This window comes from Microtus pennsylvanicus, chromosome 4, assembly GCF_037038515.1.
Source record: "Microtus pennsylvanicus isolate mMicPen1 chromosome 4, mMicPen1.hap1, whole genome shotgun sequence".
In the NCBI taxonomy this organism is placed as follows: domain Eukaryota; kingdom Metazoa; phylum Chordata; class Mammalia; order Rodentia; family Cricetidae; genus Microtus; species Microtus pennsylvanicus.
In genome coordinates this window covers 24,210,803-24,230,554 of record NC_134582.1, presented here as the reverse complement: position 1 = coordinate 24,230,554, position 19,752 = coordinate 24,210,803, and the positions used below count along the sequence as shown (strand labels likewise).

At 49.2% G+C, this 19,752-nt stretch overlaps 1 protein-coding gene across 4 annotated transcripts in view; it reads right to left on the bottom strand.

The window, feature by feature from the left end:
* Window positions 1-707: 707 nt before the first annotated feature.
* Window positions 708-19,752, bottom strand: part of Ppargc1b (PPARG coactivator 1 beta) — a 107,584-nt gene continuing 88,539 nt past the window's right edge. For 2 of the 4 annotated variants that reach the window (XM_075968533.1, XM_075968531.1), the window contains 8 exons: window positions 18,308-19,397; window positions 17,521-17,557; window positions 16,915-16,976; window positions 15,096-15,894; window positions 12,258-12,333; window positions 11,003-11,127; window positions 8,784-8,938; window positions 7,600-7,827 (listed from right to left, as the gene is read on the bottom strand). In XM_075968533.1, coding sequence (XP_075824648.1) covers window positions 7,727-7,827; window positions 8,784-8,938; window positions 11,003-11,127; window positions 12,258-12,333; window positions 15,096-15,894; window positions 16,915-16,976; window positions 17,521-17,557; window positions 18,308-19,397 — 2,445 coding nt within the window. In that variant the 3' untranslated portion in view covers window positions 7,600-7,726. Of the gene's footprint in view, window positions 7,828-8,783; window positions 8,939-11,002; window positions 11,128-12,257; window positions 12,334-15,095; window positions 15,895-16,914; window positions 16,977-17,520; window positions 17,558-18,307; window positions 19,398-19,752 lie in introns of all 4 variants that reach the window. The other 2 variants (XM_075968530.1, XM_075968532.1) reach the window with 2 other exon arrangements.

Below are 19,752 nucleotides of genomic sequence, written 5' to 3'. Positions count from 1 at the left end.
CGAAATGCCGTCTGACGACATTCTTGGCTACTGGAAGCTAGTGTTCTCCTAAGTTAAATATTTATTTATTTATTATTTATACAGTATTCTGTCTGCTTGTATGCCTGCAGGCCAGAAGAGGGCACCAGACCCCATTACAGATGGTTGTGAGCCACCATGTGGTTGCTGGGAATTGAACTCAGGACCTTTGGAAGATCAGGCAGTGCTCTTAACCGCTGAGCCATTTCTCCAGCCCCTCCTAAGTTAATAGATACTAAAAGGACTTGATTTTTGTCATTATATCTGATGAGGTTGGGAGAGCAGCCTTTGGCTGGGACCCAGTATGGTTCTAACTATACTCCTACTAATCACAAGGATGAGGCAGGAGGATTATCAGTTTGAGGTCAACTTGAGCTACACAGTGAGTTCTGAACTAGACTGGGCAACTTAGTGAGACTCAGTCTCAAGAGGAAAATAAGAAGGTATAGGGGGCCTAACACCATGGTACCAACACACAAGACCTTTGACTCAATTCCCAGCATTAAACCAACCAACCAACCAGACAAAAAAAAAAAAACCCAAATCCAACATTGGCCAGGACTTTTTCTGAGGCAAGACTGGATCTGGATTCTCTCCTTCACTTGCCAAATAGAGTGTTGTTGTCCCCCGTTGCCCCCCCCCACAATGAGTTCACAAGACCAGTAAAGAAAGACACCCCTGGGCAGGACTGTGGGTGGTGTTTTTTAATTTCCATAGTGTATTTGTTCAGTTTATATATAAGCAGATCACGTCACTATTTACAGTACATGAGCATAGAGATTCTACAGTCTTTTGTGATGTAAACAATAGCTCCCAGCAGGGGCCGAGAAAAGAAACCAGTTCTGAAGTATTTACAGACGTTAAAATAGAACTTTATAGTCACAGAATAATAATACGTAGAGCAATTTGGTTAAATTATCTACGAAACTATAGACTCTGACAATGTACAAAGACAGGAAAACAGTTTCTCATTTAGAAGGTAAGACAGATAAATCACACCGGAAATAAAATAGGGACAATGACAACCACAATAATTAAGAGCAAAGAAGTCTTCTTCCTCGCCGCTCACGGATAAAGTATTTATATAAATAAGGACACAACCCAACGAAATGGGAAAAAAATATATAAAAATCTTCTACCAATTAAAAAAAATAGCAAAACTAAAAACTCGATTTTCAATCATTAGCAGTGTCCTTTAAAAAATTAAATTTTAGCTTCTATTTATAAATAATAAAGCAGATGTGTCCCACTGTATAGGTGAAATTCTTGCACCTTTCTCAAGAAATGCATCAATGTAACACACACACACCCACGCACACACGCGCACACACACCCACAAACACAACCTTACATTCACATACCCCAGGCTACAGTTACCTTGTTGAGCTCCCTAATACATAATGCCCCCCTACAGTAGAACCCTGGGTATGACAAAACCTCTCAAGTTTAGCCATTCCCTGGTTTGACCCTGTCACAGAGCCAGGGAAAGCCCTGGCTCCCTATTGCTCAAAATTCTCTAGGCTGCTGGTCACACTAGGTCACACTAAGAGAAAAGGGTTTTGAGTCCAAGATTTGGAACTGCGGGGAGGGAGCACAGGAACTACCTTGCCCAGTCGATTAAGGCTAGCTATTGACTGCATCTCCTGACTAGGGCTTGGGAGCTAGGGAGTCTTGTCTTCAATCTCAGCAGCTGCTTCTCATAGAAGCGTGTGCTCAGGCCATGCTAACAGGACTCAGGAGCCAAGGAGGCAAGCGTGAATCTCTGTAATTGACTGTCGGGGGTGGGGGTCATCTTCCCCAGCAACTACCTGGAAACCCAAGCACTCCACTGCCCCATCTCATGTACTCCCCAGACCATGCTCCCCATGAGATTTCCAACCTGTTTCAATTGGAATCAGAACACCCTTTCAGAAACCAAGGTGGGAATAATTTATGACTTATTATTCCTAACACAAAAACGCCTGACAAGATTTTAAAATACAAAATACAGAAAAATTAAAACAAAAACAAGAACAAGAACAACAACAACAACAAAAACCTGTTTGGCTATTCAGTGGACCATATCAAAGGTCATGGCCAGGGCCCCTTCTCCCCCAATCCTCATACCCAATTTCTTTGTTTGTCCAAAAGGTACCATGTAAGCTACCTAGCAGAGGTTCACTTAACAGGGTTGGCAGCTTGGCTGCCAGTATTGCAGTTAGAGTAAACCACTCTGGACAGCTGGACACAGGGTTCAACCCCATCTCCTCTACCACAGGAAAACCAGTGCATTTTCCGCACTGTATAGGCATCTAAGTAGTTGCTGATGTTCAGAGTTGGTACTGAACAAGTTAGACAACTCATTTGTATCATTGTGTTTCATTGCCAAGCTGATGTTGGCTGCCATGGTGACTGATCAAAAGACCTTAATTTTGCCTTCCATCTTGGTGGCCAGTGGACATCAGTCTTTGACCACTAGACTGGTGACCACGCATTGATAAGGCAAAGCGCTGGCTAATCCCCTCCACAAGGACGCTACCCAAGGCCAGCGAAAGGGAGCAAGGAGGCTTGCTGAGGCTTCCTTGAAGAATCCTTTGACAAAAAAAAAAAAATAATATGGCACAGAGGGGTTGGAGCCACATGAATACCTTTCAGAGGAGCTGTTGTACGGTATAGACAGATCATCTACAAAAATCATAGGTTGCAAGCCCCTCCATTTGGGTATTGGGATGTCCGTACTCCTTCTGACGTGCAAGGCATCCTGATGAAATGGCTTCATGGAGATCTGTCTCCCCAAATCCCTAAGGCTTGGTCACTGCTGCTATACCATTAAAGATTCAAAAAACAAAAGCTGCCCTAAACATATGCAGTGTGATCCATGCCTCCTGTTGCCCCATGTGTTTTTACAATCACTGGAAAGCAATGTGTGAAAACTGTCTAAGCTGAGCTGTTTGGGGAAACAAGTGTATTGCTAGTATTGTCTGCAAGCAAGCAAGAGACGGCCAAGTGGTCACAACATTCAGATTAAAAGCTGTTCGGTGGGGATGACGACAAGGCTAAAACGCAAGACTGGAAGTTGTCAACGAGCCCGATGAGGGGTTTATTCCTTACCATCCCCACAAGGAACTATGGCTTGGGTCTGTCCTGGTAAGCTAGCCTCTTCGTGTTAGGCACCTCAGCCAGGACTATGTGAATCTCACCCTGTTGGAGGCTGACGACCTTGTGGAAAGTGCCTCACCCCTGCCCCCAATACATACCCTGAGCTAGCCAGAGAGTGGAACTCTGGGCCCCCCTGGCTCCAGGATGAGAATGCTGTTATCACTGGATAGCTTCATTTGCTAGCTCAGGGAACAGGGGCCAAAGGTCAGACAGCAAGTAAGAAACATAGAGTGAAATGGTTGCGCCACAAGTGTTGCAATTGGCTAGGCTGTTTTTTTTTTTTTGTCTTTACAAAAGTGGGTACCAAGATATAAACCTTTATCATTCTGTTTCTCGGGCTTCCAGTGAAGAGGACGGCCAAGGACTGGCTAGGTTATAGACTCTCTCAAGGCTGCTACTGCCTTGAAAGATGCCCGTTTTCTTTCTCACACTGGCCTCCATCCCGATCCCCTCACCCAGCCTTTAGGACAGCACCTCACACAGATAAAGGGTACACATATTTGCCAGAGGAGAATGTGGAACAAGGCGGAAGTGTCAGGTTTCTGAAAGTGCTTTCATTAACTAGTGCAAGTGTCTGACTAGCTACTTCCCGGATGTCCCGGATGTCCAGGCCAGCAGCTAGCGCCCCGCCCACACTCCCAGCGGTTCTAGGTCAAGGCCATTTCTGCGCGTGAAAGTTTTTAGCCCAGACTCTCCCTGCGCTTACCCTGTATCCCCAGACTCTTCAAACAGCCCTGGAGCTGGTCTGAGTGCAAAACCCTCAGGGATTTGGAGAATAGCGTCAACATATTGCACATAAGTACTGGTTCGTTTCCTTCTGCCCCAGTGGGAAGGATGAAGGCATCCCTTTTTCTTTGGCTAATGACACCAACAGGTTCACTCTATTTACGACTACACACCCAATCCCTTTCCACACGTGATCCTGGGATATGGCTTTCTCAAGCTGATCTCAATCGCTGAAGAGCAAATGTCAAGAAAAATACTTTTGACCTCAGTGAATCACATCACACACCCTCTAGGGTGACCCAGGTACAGAGAGAGGTGCCCTGCTTCTGCAGCAGCAGGATCCACTGAGAGGCGAATTGAACTCAAGGGCTGGGACAGACCCAGACTAGAGCTGGCCGTGCATGCGCATGCCCAAAGAGCTGTCTGCACTTTCTCTCCATTTACTACCTGCACAGTGGCCTCGGCAGTGGCCTCACATCTTCCCCCAAAACACTGACCTCGAAGGCTTGAGGTCACAAAAGACATCTTCCTGTAAGAGTCTCACCACATTAGGATTTGAGGGTTAAGTCTTTGCAGCTGGCCCGGAGCGCTCCTCCCACCCCTGGAGGCTTGCTATCCATCAGATGATACAAGATCAACAGATAAACACAGGCAGAGGATGGGCACTTCCTGACTCAAAGCATTTTTCTAGTGGGAGCCACAATGCGTGTCAGGGGGATGGGAGTAGGGACCTTAGCTGCATTCCTTCTTCTCACATCACCTAGTTGATGCATTCTCCTTCAGCAACCAGAGTCATGCCCCACCCCCACTCCATAGGACTGTGGTTCAGCCTTGTACTGACCGAGGAAGGAGATGGAAGAATTCCACTTAGCGGTTGGATTAGACATTTCTAGAAAAATACCAGCACAGCACAGAGATGACACGGAGCCTGAATGGCGATCCCACGTAAACATCATTGAGACGCATTAGGACAGCTACAGTGAGACGGTTGCCAGTAAGTAGCAGCTGCTCCCTCTGGGTTCCTCCTTGATTCGATGGGAAAGAGACCAAGATGGTCTCATGGTCTCGGAGGGGGCCTGACCATCTCCTTGGTAAATTATATGCAGCACCGAGTGAATCTTCCAGAGAGAGATCATCTACAGGGCTGGTCATCTGCAGAGCTGGGAGCCTGGTTTTATGAGAGGATGAGTGGAGAATACTAGAAACTCTTGGCGGGCATCAGCTCCCAGCATTGACCTGTGGTATATCGGGCATCAGTGCCAGGTTCAAGGCTCCGCTCTGCTCTAGAGCCAACATCTAAGTGACCTTGAGGGAACTGACTAAGTAGCTCAGTTAACCCTGGCTGGGGAAAGAGAGACTTAACTGTTTGCTAAGAATTTGTTCTTTTACCCCAGCAACCAACAGCTGGCCAGGTCTAACTGTGGAAGCAAATAGGAAGAGCCCAGGGTTTTCTAGACAACTCCTACACTCTGAGGCCCAGAAAGAAGGGACTCAAGAAACCACAAGAGAAGTTCTTGGTGGGATCAGAATTCAAATGGCTCTTCAGATTAAATCTAGTCCCTCTTCCATCAGGCAATTTCAGTAAACACTCACTTTCTCCCGTGATTAGAACCCAAGTTTTAGTGGATGCAACTGAAGAACTTTAATTTGGTTCCATTCTATACCCATTTTCCACATGCCCATCATATGCTGGGCAATGAACAACTATAAAGGAGTGTGGAATGTTTGGGTCTGTGCTGTGAAAAGTCCCTTTTTGTATCTATCCTTAGGAGCCATCTCTTCTCCAATTATATTCCTGTTTGCTATTTCACCTTCCTCTCTCTATATTCTTGTGTTTTGCAACAGTATTGGGAAGTCTTCTGCCAAGTAATGGCTTCAAGGGCATATCTCCCCTCAGAGATCAAGTCAGGACAAGGATGGGTCAGCATAAAAACCAGCCAGCATATGGCTCTACAATGGTAGTTTTCCAAAGACTACCACTAGATCAGGATGTCAGATAAATGAAACATCAACCAATTAGTAATGCCTGACCAGAGAGAGCACTGTTGAAGAGTCTAGTTGCACAACCAGGCTAAAAAAATTAGTGTTATGATCAATTAAGTATGTCTGCACTGACCAAAGATGTGGGAATCATGACCGTGACTAGACACTGCCTAAGCAGAAGCTAGGACATCTGCTGCCTAATTGTGCCCCTCAGTCTATTTCACAGAAAAGGAAACTGGGGTTTAGGGAGGCCAACCGATTTGACACCCAGATCCTGTTTCCCTAGTTCTGCTAAAGCTAGTCTCTTCCAGCCCTATCTATGGGTGGAGAGTTTTCCCAATACCAAGTATAAGATCAGGCTTCACTTTCTTTACTGAGGTATTTGAAAATCAAAAAAATAAAACAAACAAAAAAAATACCCCACAAATCTTCAAAGGAATAAGCCTGGCATTAGCAGCAGATTAATTTAGTTTGGTTGTTTGATGAGTTATCTACCTTCAAACTTTCTTATTTGGCAGAACATTGGGGGGGAAATGAAAGAAAGAAATGTCACAAGATCAAGGAGGAACTAATTGACATATAATGAAGCATTAGAATGGATTCTCTGCCTAGCTGGTTCTCCCTCATGAAGGGCCCCCAGGGGCCCAGAGGATGTCACACTGGATATGACTTTGACAGCAGTCATAACGGTTTGAAGAGGAGCCCACCATGAACGCCCACCCCCTACTCTGTACCTTTGCAGAGGAGGGACAGTAAGGACAGCAGCAGGATAGAGGATGAGTCAACGGTTGACCTAATTCTCAAATAAGCTGCTAGGCTGCTCAACTCAGCTAACTCCACTCTTCCAGCCTCTGACTTTTGCATCTTTATGCTAACTGCTGCAGGAGGCTGGAGCCCAGAGTCAGAAGGCTTGGTGTGGGTCACTGCTCTGCATGCTCCCTGGCCATGGGACCTGGGACCCTGGGCAAGATATTTCCCCTCACAGGGCACTGTCCTCTCTCCCTGGGGAATGGGTCTAATGCAGCTTGTTCCGCCTTCCTTACAGACACTCACAGCTCTGGACTCTCCAGACAGGCACTCTCCAAGTGTGAGTCGGACAGGGGGAAGGGATTCTCATCACAACTTGAGTGGAACTCACTCAAAATAAAAGATACCAACCAGGGCTCGGTAGAGCATACTTGGTTACCTCTCTCTACTCTTCCTACTTGTGACTGCAAGCCAATTTTTCCTGTGGACGTAGTGGCCACCCAGCACCTCTAGGACTACACGGCCAGGGGAGCAGCGCAGCTCAGTAGCAAACACCTCATGACAGTGCATAGTTAAACAATTGAGGAAGCAATACGATAACCCCAGGCACAGTATATCTGAGCCATAAATACATTTGTTTTAAGGATATACTTTTTTTTTCTTCAATTAAAAATGAGTTTCTAATCCTGATTCTACTCACAAGTAACAATTTCATCATCACACGCTACAGACAGAAGATGTTATGGGGGACATAGCTCAAGTCTACAGAAGGAAGTCAGTCGGGCGGGACGGGCAGAGGATGATTGACAGCACTTGGAGGTGCACCCAGGACGATCCGCTGGAAGCGAGGGCACTAATGTGGCAGTGGAACATCAACGCCATGGAAACTCACGGACGGAAGCAGCTTTGTTCAATGTAAACATTGATTTGTTTTTTAAAAGGAAACAACAGCAGATTCAAGTCTCTCTCTCTCTCTCTCTCTCTCAACGTGTGTTCTCTCACGCTCGCTCATTGGCTCGCTCTCCTTCTCATATACTTATTTCTTTGAAAACGTAAACATATTGGAGGGCCTTGTCTGAGGTATTGAGGTATTCCTCGAAGGTTAAGGCTGATATCAATGCAGGCTCTGCTGGGCCTCTTTCAGTAAGCTGTCAAAATCCATGGCTTCATACTTGCTTTTCCCAGACGAGGGAAGGGCCTCTTCTGATGTGGGATCTGTGGGTTGGTGAGAGGTAAGGTCGGTGAGAAACTCAGTCCCAACCAGCAAACCTGCCACTGAGGGGGGGGGGGCTCACAGAGCTGGGATGGCCAGGGTGTCACAGTGCAGGAATCAACCGTCATCCTGCTGTGACCTTTCTTCCATGCTGACAAGATCTCAGAGCTTCAGTAGCCCTGCTGTAGAGCAACAGTCCCTGAAGAGAACACCCTACAACTCGTTTCCTGCCAACTTCTTAGAAATGGACTTACCTCAACTTGACCCTCCACCAACTAGTAACACTATGAGTTCTCAGTCCCAGCTAGCAACACTGTTACTACTCCGACCCACCAACTAGTAACAAGATTAGTAACATGATACAGTGTTGATAGTCATTCACGGAAGAATGCTAATAAACCTACCTCATGGAGATGGTGAAACAGTCTCATAATGGACTGTAGTCAGGTGGAGTGTCGCCTGACCTGGGACCCACCTAGCTCTCCTGATACTCAATGCTGCATCTTGAGGGCTACCATGGGCTCTCCTCTACGAGTAATTCTTTCACAGGTCATGTTTCTTGGGATTTCACCAACTTGTACACAAACAGCAAGGGCATGATGATGGTTCAGACACACTGTCACCTATTAACAGCAAAGCTGCTGCCTGTTCAAGGGTCACCACGGAGTGACTGTGAAAAGGTAGGACAGCCATGGTGCTGCTGAGCGGCTAAGGGCACGACTGTACCTTCCTGTAAGAGCAGGAAGGTGACTGTGTGGTGAGAGTCATTCACAGGTCCAGAGGCCAGAACAAAAGCAACATGGCAGCCACAGACAAAGCGGCTGCGGAGTAACAGCTGGCATGAGCTTGACTTAGGGCCATGCCCAGAGGGGCCTTCAGTCTAGGTGTCATTAAAGGAAGGCATTGTGCCTCATGTTCTGGGACTCACTAGAATACAGTTAGGATTTTTCTCTCTTACCGTAGTCAGTGTATCTGGGCCAGCGGAAGTGCCGGAGCCCTCCATAGCTCAGGTGGAAGGAGGGCTCGTTGCGCTTCCTCAGGGTTGCGCCCTTCCTCAGGGACAGGGCAGCATGCTCCGAACACCGGAAGGTGATGACGCCATGCTTCTCACCTCTTGGAAGAAGAGGATAGGGTAAGAGAGGGTGTTTCTGGGTCAGTCTGGTGGACGTCAAAACACGCATTGTAGGATGAGGAGCGGAAAACCATGCCGCATGCCTTCTCATGGATGAGGGACATGAGGCCATGGTGTGAAGCTATGAAGGTGAAGCCTGGGTTGCCTTGGAGACCCCAAGATGTTGGAGATGCTAGAGCCATGGGATACCTGCCAAGGAGAGCTGCTAACAGGGAGCAGAACCAGGCCAAGAGAGAGAAGTGTGTTATCAACAAGGCTGGCTGGAGTTGGGAGATCTGAAGAGTGCTTCTACATCAGACATGGAGATGCAGTTTGGAGTTTGCCCAGCTGCATTTTGGTTTTGCTTACTTACAGTATTTCCTTACTATGCTCCCTTTCCTCCATTTTGGAATGGTAATGTATATCCTGTGCCACTTATGTTGGAAGTAGTGATGTGATCCCTTTTTAATTTTTTCATTTAATAGGGGATTATAGTTAAGAGATTGCATGAATCTCAGAAGAGACTTTGAACTTCGGACTTTTAAATATTGTTGAGACTATGATAGACTGTGGGGACTTTTGAAGTTGGACTAAATGCATTTTGCATTATGTTATGGATAAAAGCCTATGAGGGCCTGGGAGTGGAATGTGGTGATTTGAATGGGTGTGGTTTCCTATAGACTCTTGGGTTTGAATGCTTGGCCCATAGGGAGTGGCACTATTGGGAGGTGTGGCTTTGTTGAAGAAAGTGTGTCACTGGGGTGGGTTTTGCGGTCTCAGATGCTCAAGCTAGACCATGTTGCCTCAGTTGCTCTTCCTGCTGCCTGCAGATTCAGATGTAGAACTCTCAACTTCTATAGCGCCATGTCTGCCCGCATGCTACCATGTCCCACTATGAAACCTCTGAAACTGTAAGTCAGTCCCAAATAAATGTTTTCCTTTATTAGAGTTGCTGTGGTCATGGTGTCTCTTCACAGCAGTAGACATCTGAATTAAGACAGGTGGGCTTCATTTTTCCCACATCCTTCCCAGCTCTTCTTTATTTCTATTTTAATAGTAGTATGCTGGTTAGTTCCTGTCAACTAGAGTCATGTGGGAAGAGAGAACCTCAATGAAGGAACCACCTCCATCAAACTGGCCTGTCGGGCATTTTCTTGACCAATGATTGATGTGGGAGGACCCATCCTATTGTGGGTGACACCATTCGGGGGCTGGAGCTCCTGGATTGTATAAGAAAACAGACTGAACAAGCCATGGGGAACAAGTGTGATGAGAAGCACTCACCCATGGCCTCTGCTTCAGTTCCTGCCTTGAGTTCCTGTCCTGACTTCCTTTCATGATAGAGTAAGCAGTAAGCAGAAATAAACCCTTTCCTTTAGGTCACAGTGTTTAGCATAGCAAGGGAAAGTGAACTAGATCAGTAGCCATCAAAATGGAGACAAGGTATGGAATGACTGTTACACAAGCGAAGACTTTCTGGCTGATACTTTTTATTATGATTATTGTTAAATAGGAATTTAAAACTCCTAATAACCTACTTTGCAGGCATGATAGCAGATAATTTGGCAATACTTTTCAATCAACAAATCTGTGGCATCTATAGAAACGTTTATTTTTTTTAGGCAACTTAGCTTTTGTGGATTGCCTTACAGATAAACATCTGCTCCTCTAGGTACATGAGGACAAGCCAGGGTTGCTTAGCAGACTGCAGCCCCAGGACCTGCTGTAGAGGAAGGGAGGCTGGTGAGTAACATAGAGATGTGCCACAGTGAGGTCACCAAACAAGAGCATCTTCAAAGTGTCTAAGGGCATTTCGTGACCCACATGGTTGTCTGCACAAAGGCCTTGACAAGCCCAGGGGCTTCAGCTCTTTCCTGATAATTTGTCAGAGCTCATCCAGAAAGGAAAGCAGGGTTTTGGTAGTACCAGATGTTGAGCTGACAGAAAGCATGGAAATGAGCTGGCACTGGGTCACGTGTCAGCAGGATTCATCATGGTCCTTCTCCCACCCACACCCCTCCCAGCCCGCTGTGCTCTCCCACTCGGAACAGCTGGTCCTAACTCACCTCTTACTTCTCGTCAGCACCTGGCACTCTACGATCTCGCCGAACACCTCAAAGCGCTTCTTCAGTTCCCGAGAACTCATATCACCGGAGAGATTTCGAATGTATACCACACGGCCTTCGCCCTGCTCAAGGAGGAGAATGGAGAGGAAGCCTGTTATTATTCTCATGAAGTCTCTGCCTAGGCCTGGCTGAGCAGCAACATTGCTGGAGTCAGAGAGAGGATAAAAGATAAAATGGTGGCTCTCATGGCCCTAATGCTCATCTCATTATCTCTCCTCCTGGTGTCCTCTGACCCCTACAAACCGGTTGGTTTTGGTTTTGGTTTTTTTTTTTTCAAGACAGGATTTCTCTGTAGCTTTGGAGCCTGTCCTAGAACTAGCTCTTCTAGACCAGGCTGGCCTTGAACTCACAGAGATTGGCCTGCCTCTGCCTCCTGAGCGCTGGGATTAAAAGCATATATCACCATGCCTGGATTTACCTGTAATTTTTTGTTGTTGTTGTTGTTGTTGTTGTTTTGATCTTTGTTTTGAGACAGGGTTTCTCTGTGTAACAGCCCTGGATGTCCTGGAACTTGCTCTGTGGACCAGGCTGGCCGTGAACTCCCAGAAATCTGCCTGTCTCTGCCTCCTGAGTACCTGGCTTTACCTGTAGTCTTAAGTACCCGTTGCACAGCCTGTGCACCCACACACCCACCTTCCGAAGCATGGCAACCAGGGAGGCTGCTTGTTCTGTTGTGTTTCTGTTATACCTCCCCTCCCTCCTTTCTAGGGCGATGATGTAACTGGCAGGCTCCCAGGACAGCTTTGTGGGCAGCCCTGGCATCTAGGGACAGGCTCTAAAAGGATCCTCCAGGTGTTCGGAAGATGGAATTGCCCTATTGAAGGACCCTTATGAAGCAGAAGGCCCTATTCTCCTGTGTCCGGACGAATAAAGTGAGGCTCAAGGACACTGGCCACTGTCCAAGGACACACAAAAGGTACAGCCTGTGACCTAGTCTGCCCAGCCTATCTCTACTTGACCTCCACCACCTTCTGTCTGTATACCAAGGTCACTCAAGTGCTGGCTTTGCATGGTGCTACCTTTAGTGGCTTTTGCTACCCTTGTTATTTTCAAATAAGACACCTAGTTATGTCCTCCATGCAGGCTACGGTCCATTATTCCCTAGGCAGAGGTAGAAGGCTGGTGGGCTTAGCATTTCCTGATGTCCCTGGCTTGCACCCATCTGCTCTAGGCCCAGAGACCCCAGATCACTTACGATGGCCTTTTCCTGCCGCTTCCTGGCATGCCGGGCACGTGGAGTTCCGTCTGAACAGGGACCTCTGCTCTCACGTCTGTCAGTAAACAAGCCAGATATAGTACTCAGTCTCACTCCTGCAGAAACCCAGCCCCAACTCTGTGGGACTGAACACTGGTCAGGTGTCCTCCGCTGGCTCCCAGGCTAAGAGTCCTGGGACTCACCTGGTACCTGACCTTCCAGGCCTCACCTTTCTCTCTACTGTTAGGGATAGATAACCTTTTACTTCCTTGTCTTATTGACTGAATAGAAAAAAAATCCCAGGTCTTACATATTTATATTTTATATTTCCATTTTCCAAAACAAAGTCCAAGCAAGGTTCAAGGTCCAGCTCAGACTTGCCCAAAATTAGAAATGGGGGAAGCCAGAGCTGGCCTCAGGTCTGCTCTAGAGCCGCTGCCCTCTGATGGTTCCTACTCCAGCCCTGGAGCAGCCTTGTCCATTGTAAAACTCGACATCTACTCTTGTCCGCGTGGGGATGCAGCTCTACCCATGGCCTGCCCTTCCCCATATGAGTCTTTAAAAATACAGCATAGAGGATAGAGGATGAGCATTTGAGGAGCACAGCTTAAGCCCTGTTCTACTACCTCCTTGCAGAGGGTGACCTTGGGTCAGCCAACCAATCCTCTCGATGCACTTCTTCATGGGCAAAACAGGTACATAATATACCCAACTGGGCCCTCCTCCTTGGTTGTCTGTGAGCAGTAAATAAAAATCACTTAAATGCTTAGATTAGTACCGCTCATTTTTTTTTATTTATCTTCTCTGGCCTCGGTTTCCTCATTTATAAAAAGGGGATGAGAAACATGTGTGTCCTCTGACTGCATCTGAGATGCTTAACTAAATAACAGAAGGCAATGTGACTCATTAGCTTTCAAGCGCTCTTCGGTCAAGGACTATCATTCATTGAGACTACAGTTGGCGGGCCTTCCCTTCCAGATGGAGACTGGAAGTCAGGGGATTAAGCTGGCGTTGTTCAGCAAGTCTCCATGATTTCTTGATAGCCAAGGGAAAGAAAGTTGGTTTAGGGAAGACTGCGGGGTGGTTGTCCAGGCTTTTCAGATATATAGCTCTATGGGCAGTTGAGCAGGAACTGGGGAAACCGAGTCACCCTCTCCAGTGAACAGAAACTGCTATACCTACACTGGGCCTACATCTGAGAAGAGGAAACAGGAAATCTATAGTCTCAAGGAGGGTCTGGTCTCAACTTCTGGGGCTCTGGAGTGCAGACCCTGTTCAAGCTCATGGGCCAGGTGGGAAAGGAAGTGCTCAAGAACTCTAGGGCTGACCTGGTGGATGGGTTCAACACTGGGGAAACTTCGGTGGCATTAGGAACAAACCTTCAGGGTGAAGGGATGTTTTGGCAGACTCCCAGGAAAGGATAAAAGAACCTGCTAGCAAGCCTTGAAGGGTTTTGTGAGACCACTGTGCTGGCGGCTTGTAAGCGAAACGTTGGGGAAGCCATCTGTTCTAATGCTAAACTCAACACTTTTTGACACCGGTCTGTGGGGCGTTCTTTGTGAACCCTCTAAAATGTAGTTTGATGAGGAGAGTGGCTTTAGCTTTCTTGGGGTCCTCGAAGAGCTAAGAGTAGCTGGTAGAGATGTGTGCACATAAAGCTGAATCTAAGGAAAGGCATCTATGTCTGAATTCTGACCTCAGAATTTGAAAGCTAGTTAGAAAGGCAAATTAGCCACACCCACAGACTCAGATACTCAGCATACCCCTGATGCAGCAGCAGCAGCAGCAGCAGCAGCAGCAGCAGCAGCATCTTAACAAATTCACCCACACCCTCATCAACTCCATAGCTCTGCTCCAGGCTGAAGAGTACCATCTAGTGGCCACCCAGGCAACCTTAAGCACAGAGCTGAGAGCCTCCCAAAGACAAAGCTGGTCCCATTACCCGCTGTGATCAAAGCAAGTAGGAGCTGCTCTCCCCCAAATCTGCCAAATTCAAGGTTCTTGCCTTGAATTCTTGATTCCCCTCGGTGATGGAGTGTGACCAGAGAGTTGGAAAATGAACTAAACCCTTACTTCTCTCCCAGTTGCTTCCTGTCACAGTGTTTTTGTTTTGTTTGTTTGGTTTGGTTTTTCGAGACAAGATTCCTCTGTGTAACAGCCCTGACCATCCTGGAACTTACTTTGTAGACCAAGTTGGCCTCAAACTCACAGAGATCTGCCTGCTTCTGCCTTCCAAGGGCTGGGATTAAAGGTGTGCATCCACCACGGCCTGGCTTGTTGTGTTTTATCACGGCAATAGAAACCCCTTTCCAGATCCAGGGCTCAAAGACAGGATGCTCAAAAGGGCTCCCAATGCTCCATGGCTCCCATGGGTCTTTAAGGGTCTGCTCATGGCAGCAAATAATGCAAGGCCAAGCTGGAGATAAACTTCAGCACTGCTTTCAGCGGGGTGCTTTTCAGAGCATAGGCTGAAATTACACCCACTCTTCTTTAACACATTAACCGCAAGTTGCTTTTTAACTATGTGGCTGTGTGTGTTTGCATTAAAAAAAAAAAATCTCTTGACGAACACGAAGCAGAAAACAAGGCTCGGGGTCATTAGGACCTAAAGCAGCAGGTGGCCAGGAGGTAAGGATTCTTCCTTTGCAACAGACCCTGCCAGCCTTGACTTGGTTCAGACAGCCTGGTGCTTGAGGAGCCCATCTTATGGGCTTCTGACTAGGGCTGGGGCCTCACGTGAAGATGCAACCCCAGTTTCAAAGCAAATTCCTAGGGTTCTCCCCCTCTGGCACCTAGTGGCTGCTCAGGTACCCATCTCCCCAGGGCCACCAAGCATACCTGAAGCTCTTCCGGGTGGCTGGTGACCAGGAGCTACAGGACGAGGAACCAGAACTAGAGCGGCTGCGGGAACAGAGCTGCCGGCTGGCCTTACTGGGTGGGCTCTGGTAGGGGCAGTGGTCAGAGCAGGGAGGGCTGACCCCCGAGTCCTCTCCTTCATCCTCCTCCTCCCTGCCCTCCTCTTCCTCCTCCAGCAGGAAGCTGCTCTCGCCACTGCTGCTGCTGTCGTCCTCAAACACGGTGTCGTACTCAGGGCTTTTACACGAAGCCAGGTCTTCGTCCTCCAGAGCGGTCTCCAGCAGCCCAAAGTGCTTTGTGAGGCTGGCACGGATCTCATGGTCTCTCAGCTGCATGCTGTCCTTAGGGGTAGAGTCACAGTTCTGCTCTGCCTCCCTCCTAGGGGTCTTTGTTTCAGTCGGCAGGGAGGCACCCTGCTGGGGCCAGTCATCAAGATGGACCCCAACCGGCTCCCAGGACCGCAGCACCTTCCTCTGCAGGGCAGCCTCTGGCCTGAGCACCTGGCAGTAATCATGGTCTCCAAAGGAGCAGGAGAAGGGGCGCTTCTGTCCAGCCTGGGACACCGGCTGGGCCGTGGCATGCTGCAGATGGGACAGGAGCTCACTTCGTTCGGGGTGCCTCTTGGGCAGCTTGTGGGAGGCCCCTGGGGTGGCTGGGAGCTGAAGAGCCTCAGGGGAGGGGAGGCTGGGAGCTGTGTCTTGGCCTGGGCTGTGCTTGGTGTCCGGCTTGAAGGGGTCCTCCTCCATGGGCTTATATGGAGGTGTGGTGGGTGGAGTGAGTCCTACCCAGGCAAGAGGAGAGACAGGTGAGGGAATGGCAGGTCTCCTCAGAGGACAGTAAGAGCTCCGTTTGAGAGGACAAACAAGTGGCTGCCTGCTACAACATTCCTACAGGTGGATGGCATTCGTCACTAACTGGTCACCACGCCTAAGCCTGTGTGCAGGCCTAGAGTCCTCCCGTTCTTAGGAGCTAGCAGGAGATGAGAGGCATTGGCCATCCCTTTGAGACTTGGCAATGGCAGCTAAGGTGTCCAGGTCAGAGATATCTGTCCTTGCCTTACAGCTAATTGTGTAAAGAGCCCTGGCTCAGAAGTACCCCAGCACAGAACAGGCAGGTACCACTGGTAAGACCACATCCTCAGTGTCCCTGATGCTACTGGCTCTGCCTCTGTCGTCCGTTCTTCCCAGTGCACCTCAGGGACTTGCTAAAATGCCGACACCTTTCTCTCTTCCAAAGCCTATAAGGTAGGCACCAGGCACCTCTATGTTTTGGTCCCTTGGGGATGCTCTTTCTTCATCCCCACTTGTTCCTTTTGGCTAGACCAGGGGACCACAACTATACCCTGTACTTCTGTTCTGTCACACCTTTACTTACACCAATTCTTTGGCTAAGAACACCCTTCTTTGTTTGTCTTCCCAATGCCTGCTGGGCCTTCAACCCTTCAGGGGCCCCCTGTGCTGAGTACATCACAGTCTGACCAGGTCACACTGGCCCTCTTATGTCAGCAGAGTTTCTGCTCATACTTTGAAACGAGCACATGGCAAACCATGCTCCTGAGGGGTTAGCCTCACCAGACTGCAGTCTCCTCCAGAGCTGTGTCTGTTTCCTGACCTCAGCATCACCTCTGCTGCTGGTACCAGCAGTGGAAGGGCTGGCCCTGGGCCTTGACCCTCCTCCCAGCATGCTCCCTACGCATCTCAATGCTAGGGTAGGTAGCTCATGAGGCAGAGGTCAGAAGTGCTCCTGCCCAGGGCCTTGCCAGCTCCCCACAGGCACCCCACCAGCCGAACCCCTAGCTCACCTGCCGTGCCACAAAGCTCCACCGTCAAGGACTCCTCATAGCTCTTCTTGCCAAGAGGGTCGCTGGTAGAGGCAGAGGGGACAGAAAGGGAAGAGACTGGTCAGTAGAAGGCTTCCAAAGCCCTAGACTTTTGGGGGGAGCAAAGGACTCAATGATAGACCCTGGTTCTGTCACGGAAAGGGGCCTAGAGAGAACTTGCTGAGGGGCCCTATCCTGGCTGTTAAGGAAACTCAAGCTGCGGTTTGGGGGAAGTATAGGCAAAGACTGGTATAGATTCCTTGTTTTATAGATGGAGCAACTGAGCCCAGAAAGGGAAGGGACTTGCTCCTATCTGACAGCATTGGCAGCCTCCAGTACTCCCACCCCAAAGAAGACTCTTCAGAGTCCTGGAGACAACAGCTTATGAAAGGGGTTGACCCTCCATCTTTCCTCTCAGCTTGAGGAGGCTACCTCCTTAAAACACGCTCCATTTGGAAGGAGTCTGGATCTTGAGGGCTCGAGATGGCGATCAGGGCAGGGCTCGGGGGCTGATGACCTCCCACCCAAATGCACACATCTTAATCTCACAGAATAATATACCAATAATTTCTTTAAAAAAAAATCTACCTTTGTGACAAGGCCAGCATGAGGCACCTGGGGGAGTCTGAAAAGACATAAAAGAAGAGAAGAAAGAGAGAATAAAAGATAAGACTCCCCATACACATCACCATGAACACTCTCCCCGTGTGCGGGGGAGGGTCCTCACATTTCCAGGGGCACCATGCACAGCTGCTCTTTTACATGACACATGGCCTTGGCCATCTAGGAGAATGGTCAGGCGCAATTCAAATACACCTTGCATTGCTGGGTCCCAGCCAGTAGATCTCCTTTCTTTGCAGAAATAAGGGATGGGCTAGGCAACCCTTGCTGGCCAAACAATGGCCAGGCATTCTGAGCCTGAGGCCCCAGGGCCCAAGCTGTGATTCTAGATGGTTCTGGAGAGGGATCTTTCACTAAACAGCTCTGAGCCTAGGTCCTCAGTCTCTGCTTTCTATTTGGAACAGATCTGCATATGTAGCCCAGGCTGGTTTCAAACTCTATCTTCCTGCCCCTGCCTAAGTACTATGTTTATCAACATGCCTAGCTTGGTTTACTATTTTAATGACCTTCTTCTCTATCCCCAAGGAGGCAGGCCTCCTGTTCTTTGTTCACTAGGCAGTGCTTTGATAGGCATGATGAAAATCTCGAAGAGCAGGTGTAGAAGATCTGCCCAATACTCCATTGTACAGAAAGGGCAGTGGAGAGCAGACGGAACCTCATCCAATACATAAAACTGAGGACTTGAATGCAGAGATCCCAGCTCCCAGTAGGGATGCTATGCCCACCCCACCCTTTCTTGTGGACCACAGACTACCTCTGGAAGGGGGCCGTGGGCAGCTTGGGTCCTCATCTGTGTCCCCACACCCACTCTCACAGGGGCTTTCCAGGACTGGGATCTGGGATCCCTGGGGGAGCTGCTGGTCTTGACTATCATCTGTGAGGCTGCCCAGTTCCTCCTCCAGGTTGTGGGTCTCTGTAGCCAGGCACATCGAAGGCAGAGCACCTAGGGGCTCATCAGTGTATGTTAGCCAGGGGCCCAGCTCTGGATTCAGTCTCCTGGAACGCCGCACGGGGCACACAGAGCTGTCCAGTTTCCTCCCTAGTTTGGTCCATGGCAGGCCACGGCCTGGTCTCTTCCTGCCCCACTCCTCTTCCTCCTCCTCTTTTTCTTCCTCCTCCTCCTCCTCTTCTTCTTCTTCCTCATCTTCCTCCTGCTTTTGCCTGGTAGGTTGACTGACATCCCGCTTCACCTCCAGCCTCAGAGGACGCAGGCTGGGTCTAGGCCCAGTGCTCTTAGGGGAAGCTGTGATTCTCACCTCTTCTGCCATGGCAGAGTGGGCAGGGGAGGGCTGACTGTCTTTGGGGGGCTTGGGCCTGGACTGGGGTGTGAGGGAAGCATAGACAGGCGTGGCCAGGCGGTAGGGCTTGCTGACATCACAGAGGACATCTTGAGCCAGAAGTTCCCTTAGGATAGAGAACTCAGTCCAGGTGGCTTTGGGGGGATGCCGGGACCGGGGTGGGACCTGCCTGGAGGGGCTGCTGCAGGGCTGGGGGACCAGCTCTGGGGCCCATTGGGGCAGCTTCCTCTGGGGCAGGCAGTAGGTGTGCATGTAGCGAATGAGTTGTACCATGGACCTCACATCCTCCTGGGGAGCCTGGGCACAGCTGGGGCTAGCCCTGTCCTGTGCTAGGGAGTCTTGGGGAGAGGCTGGAGCTGGCCAGGGGCTCGGGCAATCCTCCCCCACCTCCTCATCCTCCTTGGAGAGGAGCTGAGTACTTGGGCGTGGGGTTGGGGTTTTCACTTTGGGGCAGGGCAGCACCGAGGTGAGGTGCTTATGCAGTTCTGTACAAGGCCGACTCTGAGACCGCAGCATGGGGATCTTCTTGTCCTGGATGCCATCCGCCTGGAGAAGGAAATAGGCCACGGTGAGCAGGGAGGGGAGCAATGCTTCTCCCTCTGCCTGTTCTGGAAGCCAGCAGACCCAGCATCTTTTCTCAGGACCGTGGGAATGGCCTGTTCCTTCACTTCACCCCCAGTCTCCAGCAGGGCTGGTACCTGGCAAACTGAATTGCTGAGGAAGAAAGTGGCCGCCAGACTTCTACAGGGCTCCCAACCTTGGAGCCTCTGCAGATCCTTCAAAAAAAAGAATAGGGTGAGGACAGGTAAGGGTGTCATCTTTTGTATGCCAAGTTTTAAAGTGGCCAGCAGCTCCTCAGAAAAGAAATCGGAAAACCTCAGTATGAAATGGACAATGACCT